This window comes from Chroicocephalus ridibundus, chromosome 15, assembly GCF_963924245.1.
Source record: "Chroicocephalus ridibundus chromosome 15, bChrRid1.1, whole genome shotgun sequence".
In the NCBI taxonomy this organism is placed as follows: domain Eukaryota; kingdom Metazoa; phylum Chordata; class Aves; order Charadriiformes; family Laridae; genus Chroicocephalus; species Chroicocephalus ridibundus.
In genome coordinates this window covers 6241385-6255573 of record NC_086298.1, presented here as the reverse complement: position 1 = coordinate 6255573, position 14189 = coordinate 6241385, and the positions used below count along the sequence as shown (strand labels likewise).

The window sequence follows — 14189 nt, the reverse complement described above, 5'->3', positions numbered from 1 at the left end:
TTCCCTTTAAGAGCCTATAAAACATTGCATGAACCTGGGAACAAATTCTTAAACTATATTCTGAGACAACTGTAACATCTATTATTCAAATGTTTTCTGAGGGCTTAATGGAGGCAGCGTGGCAGCAGTACCCAGTAATGGGTAGGTGCTGGATTACCTTTGCTCTCTTCTAGATGCAGAGTCACTGCGAAAGTGGCCGTCTCCTAAACACAAAATTATGTTGAGAGCCTGAGTGTTCCAATGTCAGGTGTTAGGATTGGGGGTGACTGTACAGACTAAATTTGGCTGCTTCGTGCAGTTCTGAGTGATGAAGCACCCTGCTGACTGCAGATCTGTTGTCCTTTTTTTCACTCAAGCTTGATGTCCTTCTGCCCCTTTCTACTTGTAAGCCCTTCTTGCCAGTAAGTTTCCCCCCCTGGTCTCTGGTCAGGCCCATGCTGCAGTCTGGTCACTATTTCTAAATTTGAATCAAATGAATCTGTCTTCGTAGTGCTTGGAAACCATAAAAAGGCCACGAGGCTGCTGCTCAGAAGAGGTAACTGTTTCTTTCTGTGCTCTCGGTTCTGGACCTGGCACAGAAGCATCACTAACAAACGCCTTGTTTTACTACAAAAGCCGTGGGCAGGGGTCTAAAGCCCGGGAAAAGGCAAAGTATCTGTATTGTGTGACTCATTCAAGCAAGTCTCTGCTAACGTGCAGGTGTGCTTCTCTGGAGGGTATTTACCGTGGCCATGTAAGAATGGACTCTCACGGGTGTGGTTACAGGTGTATCCTCTCCACCATAAACCCCCTCTTCCCAAGTGTGAAAAACTCCTGTGTTTTGGAGTAGTTTTAAGGGGAGGAAAAAAGTAACAAGAAGACAAGAACTGGGAAATAATAACTTTGTTCTCAAAACCTACTTTGCTGTTTTGGCTGGTATTTTCTGTGTGGAAGAACTGGTTTATCCTGGAGTGTTCCCACCAAAACTTTAGTCTGGCACATGCAACTGGAAGTGGTTTTTTGCAATGGGAAGTACGTACAGAAATTCGTTCAGATTGCGTTAGGTGTAGGCCACGTAGGATGGAGTATGCTCCATGACCAAAGTTATTTAAGGACTGAGAAGTCCATGTTTTTGCCTCCTGGTAGGAGCATTAGTATTAAAGCTTGCAGCTGTAGCTGTGCAAGGGTTCTGCCCGGCTCCAGAACTCAGGCTCCCGTGGTGATGGGTTTACGCTGCAGTTAGCTCAGGACAGTTGTCCGTGGAAGGTACCCTGACCCCAGTCCCGTGTCCACGGAGGATGAACGCGCCCAGAACCAACCAGCTGAGGTAAGAGCGACCTGCCCTTGGGGAGTCCCCGCGGCTCTGCGGCTGGCACGGTGACGTGCCACGTGGTGGCAGCTCCGCTCCGCTGCTGTTCTGGCAGCTCTCTGCAGAGCAGGGAAACCCAGAACAACTGAAAGATTCCAGGCTCTAAGTTAATGACTCCTGGGGTGCTTCAGGACAGGACTGGACTCTGCCACTGAGGTACTTCGTCACAGCCCCTCTTACTGCTCCTCCCAGTTACTTCTTGTACTTTAATGACTATCTGGAGGATGAAATATGCTGGCCTTAGTCCGAATCCAGAAGAGGAATAGAACAAATCCTCTGCTCTCTATAAATAGATCTCCAAACTTGCTAGCTAAGTGTAGAGCTGGAAAAATACGGAGTGCAATAACAGTAACTTCAGATTTTTAATTTAAATTTAGGAAGTGTGTTTCTGCTAAGTCAGACCCATCTGTAATGAGGTAACGGAGAACAAATGGCATTACAGAGCTTCACTGAAGGGCAGTACGCGCCGTCTGCATGGAGCTGCTGCAGAGCAGGATACCACAGACCCCCGAACGCCCTGGGTTCCTCGGGGCGGGGGAAAGCTGCATGCCTTTTTTTTTAATGAGTCTTTATATTCATGGATGAGTACTGAGCCAAGAACCAGCCTCTTCCCCTTCAGGTCACTTTCAGTTTTATTTCTTGTGTATCTTATGCATCAGTCCCTATCACAAGCCACTTTCCTCCTCACACCCTGGATATAACCATTCCCTTGCATTGCTTTGTGTAAACTGTTTTCTCCCGCACGTCCCTCTTTTAGTCTGATTTTGAGCTCTTGCTTTTCTGAAAGCAGGACTCACGGAACGAAAATACTCTAGGACAACAGAGGGAAAATAAAATCCATACAGGAGATAAGTTATTCCGCCACTTGCAAGGAACACACAGATCTGTGCAGTCAAGGGAATACAGCTCTGTAAGACGCTGCCTGTTTCCTGCTGCTAAACAATTTGGGGATGGGTTTTTATATCCCTTAGCAACCTAATGTTCCCGAAGTCAACAGGAATTTTGGCACAGCTCACTCCTGTTAATGAACTGTTTGTGACGCTTTAAAAAAAAAAAAAAATTATACAGCCTGTCAGTGAAAAAAATGCCTCTCTGATTAAAGTCATCTCAAGGAAAGGGTGGAAGTGAACTGCAATTAACCTCTTTCCTTCTGCTGTCCGTCACGCTGTCAGCGTGTGGCTGCGTTATTGTGCTACAGAGATCGCCCGTGGACGTTCCCCCCGTAGCACACGCTCAGCTGTCTGCAGCGTGGCCCATCTCGGCGTCCATCTTATCACGGAGACTTTTATCCTGATGGCCTAGTGTTTTCTCTAACTCTGTTTGCACTTTCAGCTGACAGTCCCAAATGGCATTCTGTATGCTCTGCAGGTTCCACTGGGTTCTCAGCAGAGCATCGTCCAGCGTGAAAACACCGTCGCGTATTCTTCGCACTTGTGTGCACACGGCAGAGGATTTCAGCTCCAGACCAATCTCATGAACTATTTTTCGGAGGTACTGCTGAGTCTCATGCAAGCAATGGATTTCTAGAAGGACAGAGAGATTCCGTCAGAAGCAGCGAAGCATTGACACAAACTCAGACCTTGTCTGTAAATCCAGACATCGCTCACAGTTTTGCTGAAAGAACTGGTTTGGCAGAAGAGACTATTTAAGATACAGCAGGGGTGGACTATGATTTTCTGGAATACTGCAGGGTGTCCTAGCCCCTCCCAAAGTGAATGTTTTAGAAAACAACCTATATATACAGGAGAGCAATGTAGACATTTAGGTATTTCAAAAGGGACAGGAAAAGGTACCTTTTTAATAAGACAAATAATTTGTGAGGAGTAGGAGACTGGCTGCAGGAAAGCAAACCACGCTTTAAAAAAAAAAACAAAACCAACACTGAAACGTGTTACACTGAAACGTTGGGATAAGGAAGAATTTTGCCCCATACTATTCATTGTGCAAATTTTATTGGCTCAGCCTTAGACCTGGAACTGGCAGGGAAAACCTGAGCTAGGTGCACAGCTGGCTTGATTTACTACGGCAGCTTCAGTACTGTGAGGGGTCCAGGTCTTGCCCTACCAACAAATCTTTCCACTGCACTAAAGATTTCATCTATTGAGCTTTTGGGACTGTGGAAACTACAAACCATTAAATTTTCTACAGGGATTACCAGTTACAAGTTGATACAAAGTTCCCACCAGCTCATTTTGCCTTAAATCACGAATAAGAAACTGAAGTTGACCGACTTATTTGCTGTAGTACATACTCAGACTTCCCCAGTAGTTTCTGTACCAGTCCTACCTAGCTGGAATTCTGGAAGCACGAACTGGAGGCATCGGATTGCTGTGATTATCGGAGGGCTTTTTCCCATGGGACGAAGCAACCCTTTGACAGCCAGCTCGTATGCCTCTTGTGTTTTCATATCGATGTTAGAATGCCTGGAAAGAGGGAAAAAAAGGGAGCAGCGCAGGCACTTAGTACTTCCCTTCAATGGCATTCAAAATATCTCCACCCCCAATAAAGCAGAGCTGCAATTTTTATTCTTAAAACTCCCTGTGTGTCGAGTCTTTGCATAGATTTTAATACTATGATATGTGTACTGTCAGTCTGGGAGGGAGGTACTTGGTCACGTCTACAAGATATTTTTGTAGGTCCTAATGTAGCTAGTAGTCCCAAAATAGCTGGAGATTTCAGGATATGAGAAGGACACTTAACTGCGACCTCTCACCAGAGCACAGAGCACTCAGAGCAGCTTCTCTCTGTTCCTGTCTCGCACTCCAACCTTTAAAGACTTGATTATGGCAAACAAAATCATCTAATTTCTTTTTAAAGACCAGCAAACGGCAGTCAGATCAGGTCAGCTGCGTTTCCCCACTGGATACGTACATCAGCAGGGCCTTATGATTTGTTCCTTGAATGACAGCGAGAATCCGTTCCAGCTTCTCCCTTGTGATATGATCTGCGAATATTAAGGCAGAAACAAAGTCTCCATTATCCATCCAGAAACGGGAGAGAGACGGCAGTCTGAAATGTGCCACCAGGGCGTTGCTGTCCCTTTGGCAGGCAGTCACACCGAAGCGGGCTGATGAGAACTGCCAAGAGGCGGCTTTAGCGGAGCACAGAACCACACAATGGTTTGGGTGGGAAGGGACCTTAAAGATCATCTTGTTCTGAGCCCCAAGTCACTCCTGAGCAGCGTCGCTTCCCCCAGCTGCGCCGTGGTGACGCACAAAGCAGCACAGTGCTGCACTACAAAGGGAAAAATCACTCTTAACCGATTTCAAGATGTTGCCTCCAGTTCCTCATGTTGTGTGTTGGAAGAGTTTCATTCAATGAAAGCCTCTAACCGCTGTCTCTAGGCATGGTTTACGGAGAGATCTGGGTCCCAACCAATCCAGCAGCAGCCACCGTCACCAGGACTCGTACTGGCTTTGTAGATATCGTGGTTGTATTTGGAGCAGGTGGACTGTGATGTTAGGATTGAGCGTGGGCCGTGTTAAAATAACGACTAGAAAGCGTGCAGGGCATAGCTTTGATCGTTGTGCCATTCACCAGGTTCAATGCCTTACAGTGAGCGTGCTGTTTGTTTGGTGTTCTGGTTTTGCTTTTTTAAAAAAACATGTCAATTCAGTTTCTTACCAAATGTCGTCTTCTCTACTAGCTTCCCTGTGTCTGAGAAGTCATCCGTGGCTTTACCGAACAGCCCGCCAACAGTGTAAACCTTGAAGAAGGGCAAAGAGTGGGATTTATCAAAGAAATACTCCAAACAATTGAGCAGCAATATTCTGCGAGGAAGCGCGGGCTGTGGCGATGTTGCACAAAAAGACAGTGGCGTCCTCTGCTCATATGGACACGTGTGGATGCCCATGTGAAGGACAAAATTCTGGACCTCGACAAGCTCTCCAAAGCATGGGTGGGTTTGAGACTCCGCAGCAGAGTCACTGCCACGAGGCCGGCCCGGGGCAGCGGGGCAGGACTGCGGTGTGATGCTGCGCTCAGATGTTCTGGGGGCCCTTCAGAGCCATCACCTACCTTGGTCAGGTGGCAGTTGTACAGGTCAGTGAGCAGCTTGTTCCCATGGCCTATGCCAAGTACTGAAACACAAGAGAAGGGGAACCCGTTATTCAGCCCCAGGGGAAGTTACTGACGTGCACTGACACAGCACTGCACGCTCGCACTACTTTTCTTCTCCCCCAGACATGGACATCTCTCCTTAGAAGTCATGTCTGAGGAGTGCAATTAGACCCCCAAATCACAGCCTGTCGTTAAAACTACGGTAAGGCTGTAACAAGGGCACTTGGATTTCCCCAGAACTTTCCACCTGGGTACTTCAGGGCAAATAATTAGCAATGCCAGCCACGGTGGAGCAGAGACGGGGGTTACGTGGCACATCGTGGACGGTGTCACAGGCAGGAGCAGGGCGTCTCACAGCAAAGCCCTGTACCCTGGGGTAAGGGGTCGCTCCCATCTCCTGGTATCGCCAGTGTCATATTGCATCATTTCTTCTGTGTTTTAGCATTTATACTGCCAGCTGGGTTGTGAGACCCGGGGGATCCTGCTGTGTTCACTGCTTCTTCCCCACGCATAAACCCATCACTCGCAGCCAGTGGGATGCAGTGCTGCTCTGGGACAAGACCCACCGAAGACTCCTGAGGCCTTCACGTCCAGCCGGTGACCCGCTCCGATCTTCAGCCGCCTGAAGCGCGGACCTCGGACTGACACGGAGACACTGTCGGGGTCAGTTTGCAGCACCCGCCCAGGGGGTCCCACCGCCCCCAGAGGGTCCCATCACCCCTAGGACTTCCATCACCCTGGGGGGTCCCACCACCCCTGGAGGGTCCCATCACCCCTAGGACTTCCATCACCCTGGGGGGTCCCACCACCCCTGGAGGGTCCCATCACCCCTAGGACTTCCATCACCCTGGGGTGTCCCACTGCCCCTGGAGGGTCCCATCACCCCTAGGACTTCCATCACCCTGGGGGGTCCCACCGCCCCCGGAGGGTCCCATCACCCCTAGGGCTCCCATTACCTCTGGGGGTCTGATCGCCCTGGGGGATCTGATCACCCCGGGGGGGTCCCACTGCCCTGGCGGATCCCACCTCCTCAAGGGTCCCATCACCCCCGGGTGTGATACCACCCCGGAGATCCCATCACCCCCGGGGCCCCCACCGCCTCCAGGACCCCCATCACTCCCGGGGCTCCCACCGCCCTGGGCGGTCCCCGCACCCTGGGGGGTCCCATCGCCCCTCCCAGGCCGAGGCCCCGCGGCGGCCCTTACCGAGGGGGTGGTCGGCCAGCACCGGCACCCTGGCGGCCACCAGCCCGGTGGCCCCGCCATCGCCCCCGTCCGGGGCGGGCAGGAATCGGACGTGCTGCCTCGGGGGGCGCCCCGGCGCCGCGTTCAGCTCTGCAAAAGAGAAGCGGGGCGGGGGGGGGGGGGGTCGGTCAGGGTGGCGTCCGGCAGCCCCCCGGGAGAGGGGGACGGGACGGGGTGGGGAGGGGGATCCCGCCGCCCTCACCGCGCAGCAGCCGCGTCTCCACCGCCTCACGGACGCGGCCCCACGCCACCCCCGCCGGCTTGTAGACGGCGAAGAGCCCGCCCGGTACGGCCGCCATGCTGCTCCGCGCCGCGGCCGCTTCCGGGGCGGGCGGCGGCGGCGGGGGGGGGGACACGATGCTGCTGCTGCGGCGGGCGGTGCGGGCGGGGGTCCCGCTGCTGCGGGCGGGTCCCGTTTCCCCAGGCAAGTGGCTTGTCCCCTTCCCCGGCGGGCGGCCCCAAGGGCGTCCCGGCGGTGCCCGCCCCGTTGCGGTGCCCCGCGGCCCCGCCGGTCCCTCATCCCCTCGCTCCCCGCAGGCACAGCCCGTCTGAGCCGCGCCGAGCCGCGGGCAGGGGACGGACGCAGCGGGGAGGAGGAGGAGGTGGAGGAGGTGGAGGAAGGGTGCTACCAGCTGTATCCCGGGCACATCCCCACCAGCCCGCTGCAGAAGGCGCTGCTGGCCGCCGGCTCGGCCGTCATGGCTCTCTATGACCCCTACAGGCACGGTAAGCCCGGCGAGGGGAGCCCCTTCCACCCACGGTTCTCGTTAACGTCCAGCAAATCCTGTCCCGTGTCTCCTGGGAGCTTCTCAGGGACTTCATTTCTCCTCCTGTTGGGTAACGGGGCAAGTGCAGGGCTGAGAAACAAGGCCCAGGGCAGGGGCTGTGGAAGAGATGGGATGAGGATCCCCAAACACCCGCCGCGATCTCCTCCTGACCCCTTCTGATGCCACCCAACCCCATGTCATTCCTCCTTGATCCCCCAGGCCTCATGCCTGCTCCTACATCCCTCCCTGCACGTGACACCAGGGCAGAGCAGCCCCGAGGCTGAAGATCCGCGGTTAGCGGGGTCCCTGCTTTGCCACAGGCTTCCTGCCTGCTCCTGGCCAAGGGGGTCATTGCCCCATTTCCTCACCTGCCCACCGAGGGCAGCCGGGTGTTGCGAAAACCGCTCTTGGGTCATTCTCTGGTCTCTCTTTCAGACATGGTGGCAGTCCTCGGGGAGACCACGGGCTGCCTTGCCCTGCCCAACCTGCGAGACAAGATGAAACACCACCCTGAAGGTTACCGCATCCTCCAGTGCGTCCCTCCGCATCCCTCCCTCCCTCGCCGTGTGGTTCGTGGTGGGGAGGGAGATGCGAGGCCAAACACATTCCTTGGGCCCCGTGAAGGGAGAGAGCCCTGTGCTCCCTGGCTTGAAAGCAGCACGGGCGTTTTGTTAGCCCTAACCCTCCAGGTTGTTTATTTTACTTTATTTTTAACGATCACAAGAGCCCTGTGGCGAGTCTAAGGGCGAGAGCACAGCAGCTGCTGGGCCCAGCCCTGTTTCAAGTGCTGCTGTCTGTCTGTTCTGCTCCGCTGCTGGAACTGGCAGGTGCCAACGCAAGGAGAGGCAGCAGCAGGCGCAAGGGAGAAATCTGTGGACATGGTGGGTTTTCCTCACTCCTCAGCAGCCATAAAAGCCCACCACGTCCACGGATTTCTCCCTGCGCCTGCTGTTGCCTCTCCTTGCGTTGGAGACTTCATCTCCACTGGTCTGCCTCCTCCGTAGACACCTCCGTGTTTTCTTTCCCTGCGCCTGCAGCATATCCCCAGGCTGTGAAATGAGGCCATTTCTCTTGTCTTCTTTGTTAAGACTTGATCACTTTTCCTTCCGTGTCTGCAGGGACTTGTCGAGCGCAGCAAGGCTGAGCACCAGGAGGGACTTCACGAGCCTCTTATTAACCAAGATCTTACTGCTTATTTACTTGCCTTCTCCCTGCTCCTCGTTACATGTCACGCCTGCTGCTTGTGTATCGTTTGGGTTGTACCATGAAGGGGATGGGGAAAAGCTGCTTTTTGCCACACATTTGTGCCGAGCAGCCTGATCCTGGCTCCAGACACTCTCCTGGCAAAGCACACAGAGAGCACCAGGATGGGGCTGAGCTCCAGAGGAACTGCCCAGGGCGAGGGGACAGCAAAGGCACCAAGGGCTGGGGAGAGACGTCTCCACCTGCACCTTGCCCCGTGGCATTGCAGGGATTTGCAGTGGTCCAGTTTGTGCGCACAAGTGGGTTTTTTAATCCTCCAAGCTGCTGAGGTCCCTTTGACACCAAATACACAAGGAAACATCTGCAGCCAGGGTAAAGCTGGTGTAAGTCCTGCTTATCTCCCTGACACCTCCGCTCCAGGAGCTGAGCAGCTCCTGGATCCACTGCAGGGCTTTTATCATGGGAAGAGTTTATCCTGTGCATGGAAATAAAAGGGCTTTTGTTTAGTTCCAGGGCTGTGGGGCACCTGTTTGCCAACCGCCTGGAGAGGAGACCTGTCCGTGCATGGCTGCCACGTGGCTGGCGGTGAAAGCCTGAGCAGGAGAGAAATTGAACCTGTGTGTAGAATAGATTCCCTCCCCTTTGTAGGGTTGTTCCTTTGAAGCTCTGGCTGCTTTGCAGGGATGCTAAAGAGCTGTGCTCCCCCAGGGCCTGCTGTTGCTGGGGGCTGTGCCTGGCCAGCAGCCCGTGTGGCAGCGTTTCGGTGCAGAGGACACCGGTGCTTTTCCAACCGGAGTTTTACAGGAGTGCAAGATGAGAGCTCTTTTGTTGCCAAGGCTTCAGGTAGATCCTTTAAGCAATTTGTGTCCCAGCCTCAGCAACAGAAATAAGGATGGTGCTGTCCCCGCAGCAGGCAGTCAGGATCCGTGCGAGGAAAATGCCTGGGAAGGGCAGAGGCAGCGGATGGGGGTTTCCAGGGGCTCCTTTTCTGCAGGACCCCCTGCTGTGGGTTTCCCTGTGAGACTCACTGACCTGTGTTTCACTTTCAGGGAACGACCTCGCATCCGTCTTTCCACCCTGGACATGGACAGGCTGCGGGGGCTGCCAGACGGCACGCTGGGCCGGGAGTACGTCCGGTTCTTGGAGGACAACGTGAGTGTGGGGTTTCGCAGGGTGCAAATGGCTGTAGCTGATCCCTGTGCTGGGAGCACGGATGCGCCTTAGGGGGAGATTGGAGCCGTGGAGGAACCTGTGGGGAACCCTCCGGGAATGAGAGGGAGTCGAGGGGATGGGATGAGATGCTGGGTGTTGGATGTTGGTGGATGTGTCATCGGTGCTGCGCAGTCCCTGGTTTTCAGCTGTGTAAATGACACTGACCCCCATCGTTGGGCCTGGGAAATGCGCTGATGGAGGTGACCACCTACTGCTGCGCATTAAAGAATGAGATCAGAAACTTGAGTTTTGGAGGAGGCTGAATTGAACCTCTTTGAATTTGCAGAAGGTTTCTCCAGACACCCGGATGCCGCCCAAGTTTATTGATGATGAAGAGCTGGCGTACGTGATCCAGAGGTACCGGGAAGTCCACGACCTGATGCACACCCTCCTGGGCATGCCAACCAACATGCTGGGTGAGCGGCAGCGGGCACGGAGGGCTGCGCTCCCAAACCCCACTGATGGTTCTCAGCCAGGTCTCCAAAGAACAGAGCAGGCTGGGCCAGTCGGACTCCCCGATCCTCAGTGTGGGGAGGTGTGTGGGGAGGTTTGCATCGTCACCATCCTGCATTGCTGGCTCTGTGGTGGCCAAGAGCCCATGGGATGTCACCTTTCCCCGCTGGGAGATGCTCTGCCCAAGCCCTGGGTGCAGGCAGCTGCTGCGTGGGCAGAGGGGGTGTTTGCTGCCTGTCAGGGAGGGTGGCACCAAGGGAGGAATGTTTTGCAAGCTCTGAGTGAAGGCAGAACTGGGGGGTTCCTGGTTGCTCCTTATCTGCGCGTCCCTGTGTCCTTTGCCCTCATTTTGTGTCTGAGTCAATAGCAAGTCGCAAGTCGAGCCTTGCCGGTGAGCCTGCGGGAACCGGCGTGTCAGGTCTCCTATGCAGGTTTCGGCTGAGCCCTGGTGGCTTTTGCGAAAGGTCTGTTCCGTGCTGAGAGACGGGGAGAGCCGTGCAGGGGATCAGGCTTCGGCAATTGCATTGCTAAAGATCTGCGGGGAGCCGGCCTGCCCGGGAGGTGTTTCCCAAGCTCACGGGGCCTCACCTGTGGGGTGCTTTTGCCCCCGGGGCTGTCCCTCTCGGGTGGGTGGTGCACAACAAGGCTCGTCCTGGTGCGGGATGAGGCCATGGCCAGACTTGGGAAGCATTCCCGAGTCCTGACGTGGAGGCGGAGGGGATGGTGCGTAGCTGTCCTTGGGAAGGGACGCATCGTGCAGCCTGTGATGCGGGACCATGTGGCCCTGGCTAGCCCTTGACCTAGGCACCTTCTCCGCTCACGGCCTCCCTGCTCCCCCCCAGGTGAGGTGGTGGTGAAGTGGTTCGAAGCCATCCAGACGGGGCTGCCCATGTGTGTCCTGGGAGCAGCGTTCGGCCCTGTCCGTCTCAGCGCACGGTAGGCACCGGCACTGGCCGATGAAGGGAGTCTCTGCCCTGGGGACGCATCAGCCTGGGTGTCGCTTGCCAGGGTCCTCTGGGGACGAAGAGGGGACACTGCTATTTTGCAGGAGGGAGTCAGTCAGGGATCCCTTGTGTGAACCTGCTGCTCCGTCCCCACAGCCCAGGGAAGCGGTGACAGCGGGAGGCATGGCTTTGTCTGGTCACTGAAGCAGAAACTGATGCTTCATCTGCTTCCAGCACCCAACCTCCTGTGCCAGGCAGCAGGAGCAATGCCCGGGCCTGGCTGCCCTTGACTGGGCCCCTGTTGAGGGCCAGCAGGACCCTTACCTGCTGGTGGCTGTTCTCTGCCCCAGCACATCTGTTTTGGTGGCCCAGCACAGTTTGGGGACTGCAGAACTTCAGCTCTGGTCTTGGGTCTGCTGCTGGCTGTAGACTTCCCAGCACACTGTCCTCTTCTGTGCCTCAGTTTCCCCTGTGAGATAGGCGGGAGGGATGCCAGAAGGGTGGAGGGTTACATGGAACACGTGGGTTGGCATCTGCTTGCAGTGGGGACTCGGAGAAGGAAATTAAAAACAAAACATGGAAATCAAAACTGCCACCGTCTGTGTCTTTTGTTCCAGAAAGCTGCAGGTCCTGGCCACCGAGCTGGTTCCCTGGGCGATTCGGAGCGGGCGCAACGCCAGCTGTATCCTCAATGTCTACTACGAGCAGCGCTGGGAGCAGCCAGTGGAGTCCCTGCGGGAGGAGATTGGCATCTTCCCTCCTCCGGCCGTTCGAGTGTGAGCGCTCAAGTACGGGGAGGGGACGGGGGATCCCCGCTGGCAGCCGTCCCCTGCCACGCTCCATCTCCTCCTGCCCGAGAGCGCAGCGTGGCTCTGCTACCAGCCGCCACGGACCCGGGGGCTGAGTTTTCTCCTGCCAAGAGCTGGCACCCTCCTGTTGGTAGAAGCCAAGTGGCACCTTCCTGTGCCATGACAAAACTTGACCTTTTTAGCTGTTTGTGATTCAGTGGAGGGATGGCAGGGCCCGCCGTGCCTTTCCCAGCTGGGTCTGGCTGCTCGGGTCCCCCCAGCAGCAGCGCTCCGGTATTGATGCTCTGAAATGTGGGGATGGGTGGGAGCAGAGCTGGTTTACAACACGCTGCAGCAAACCAACACCTTGGCCTTCTGCAGCTCTAGGGCTGCGTCGGTAAATTCCTCCTCCCACCTTCCCTGAGAAGATCAAGGCTTAAAATCTTGGGGCCACCCTGGGTTGGAGCTAAACCAGTGATTTACAGAGCAGCCCGGGGGCAAGTTTGGTGTGTGCAACAGTGAAATCCCATCTCGTACTGGTGCCTGACCGGTCTCCTGGTGGGTCATATGGGATGTGTCTCACGCCTTGGAGACCAGGCAGTGTGTGATTGCATGCCCACGGGAGCAGGCGGGAAAATACCTTTGGATATTATCCCTGCTGGATTGGCTGTTCGAGAGTCGATCCCAGGCTGCCGTGTCTCCCTGTAGTCCCTCCCCATCAAAAATGCTGAAATCCATGTGATTACGCTGGGTTTTCAATAGGAATCCTCCCCTCCTTGGGAAGCAAAATGACGTGACTGGGAATAAGGGGCTGAATCGTGGGAGCACAGAAACGGCGGCTGCTTGCGCTGTGTCTGGGAGCTAATTGCTGTCTGGGTTAATTAAACGGGGCTCCAGACTGCCGATGGCTGGAGTGCAGAGCTGTCAGATGCGAGGGCAGAGAGCCGCGAGGCTGGGGGCTCTTTGTACGTGTGGGTTTGCTGTTGAAATTCCTTCTTGCTTAATAAAATCCATGGTGGAGATTGTGGTTTGTTATCCCTTTCCTTCCGAGGGGGAGGTCTGATGTGAAACCCTGTCCCTTTTCGGCTCCAGTGGGGTCTGCTCTTCTTTGTCTGGTGGTAGCCGGCAGGGAACGTGCGTGGCCACACATCCCTGGGGACCAGGGCACAAAGTGGGCTTGCGGAGCCGCATCTTTCCAGCTTGGATTTGGGGGTGCTGGGCTGTTGAGCAGCTCCTTGTGGTTGTTGCACAAAAGCCTGGGCAGGGGAAGAACAGGGTGCGGGGCAAGAGAGGGGCTTCCTAAGGCGATCCTGGTTCCTGGGGAAAAGAGCAGGTGCTCTGACTGGGGTGCTTTGGTGGTCCCAGGGGGACATTGCACAGCCAGCGGACATGGCATTGCCCTGCTGTGAGCGTCACTGGCCCCATCCCAGTCTCCTGTGGGATGCTGGAGTGGACAGGCAGGAGCAGGGGCTACTGGTGCGACTGGGGGTCAGAGTTGCTCCGTTCCAGGAGGCTGAGCAGGGGCAAAATTCTTGGGTTTTGGGCTACGTTCAAGAGCAGATGGCGCAGCAGAGAGACTGGCTTCCTTCCAGCTTCCCCTGACTCCCTGCTTTCAACTTCTCCCTCCATCCCCATCCCATCCAGACTTCGGGTTTTTCTCCCAAACTGGGCTAATGCCTCCCCTTGGCCTCCAGAGTTATTTCAACCAGATAATAAAGGATATCATATAAATACCCCCTTCAGCTGCCAGTAAAACACAGAGACGGGGTTGTCCTATTGCACTGGTTGAGATGAAAGAAGTGTTTGGCCCTACAATGACCCGGAAATGTGCTTTTTTTCATCGGAAATGTGTCAGAGCTTTCGGTTAAACCGAAGGGCAGCAAAGATTCGTCGCTTCCAGAAGCTGCAAGCAGCAGGGAAGCAAATGTGGGAAATGATGGTCGTTAAGAGGGTTTTGCTGCACTTTGGGTTATTTAGCGTGGCCGTGCAGCGCTCGGGGTGCCGGCGGCGGTTGTGCCGCCTGTGCACAGCCGCGTGTTGCCGGGTGTGTTGGTACCAGCGGTACAGAAATGGCATGTAATGTAATTTTAAACTGCATCTGCTCGGCCGGATCACCTAACAGCCACTGCGGCTCCTGTTCGCCATGGCTGTCGCTCGTCGAGCCTGCAAGA

General features: G+C 55.3%; 2 protein-coding genes across 2 annotated transcripts; one reads left to right on the top strand and one right to left on the bottom strand.

Moving 5' to 3' along the window:
* Positions 1-424: 424 nt before the first annotated feature.
* TRUB2 (TruB pseudouridine synthase family member 2) lies at positions 425-6987 on the bottom strand. The gene is made up of 8 exons (XM_063352682.1): positions 6854-6987; positions 6613-6741; positions 5974-6048; positions 5366-5427; positions 4973-5054; positions 4220-4292; positions 3635-3771; positions 425-2871 (listed from the first exon to the last, which is right to left on the bottom strand). The coding sequence occupies exons 1-8, from the start codon at positions 6948-6950 to the stop codon at positions 2582-2584; spliced, it is 945 nt and encodes a 314-aa protein (XP_063208752.1). The 5' UTR covers positions 6951-6987; the 3' UTR covers positions 425-2581.
* COQ4 (coenzyme Q4) lies at positions 6949-13043 on the top strand. The gene is made up of 7 exons (XM_063352683.1): positions 6949-7075; positions 7189-7377; positions 7854-7950; positions 9671-9773; positions 10120-10249; positions 11129-11222; positions 11848-13043. The coding sequence occupies exons 1-7, from the start codon at positions 6949-6951 to the stop codon at positions 12008-12010; spliced, it is 903 nt and encodes a 300-aa protein (XP_063208753.1). The 3' UTR covers positions 12011-13043.
* The last annotated feature ends 1146 nt before the right edge of the window (positions 13044-14189 follow it).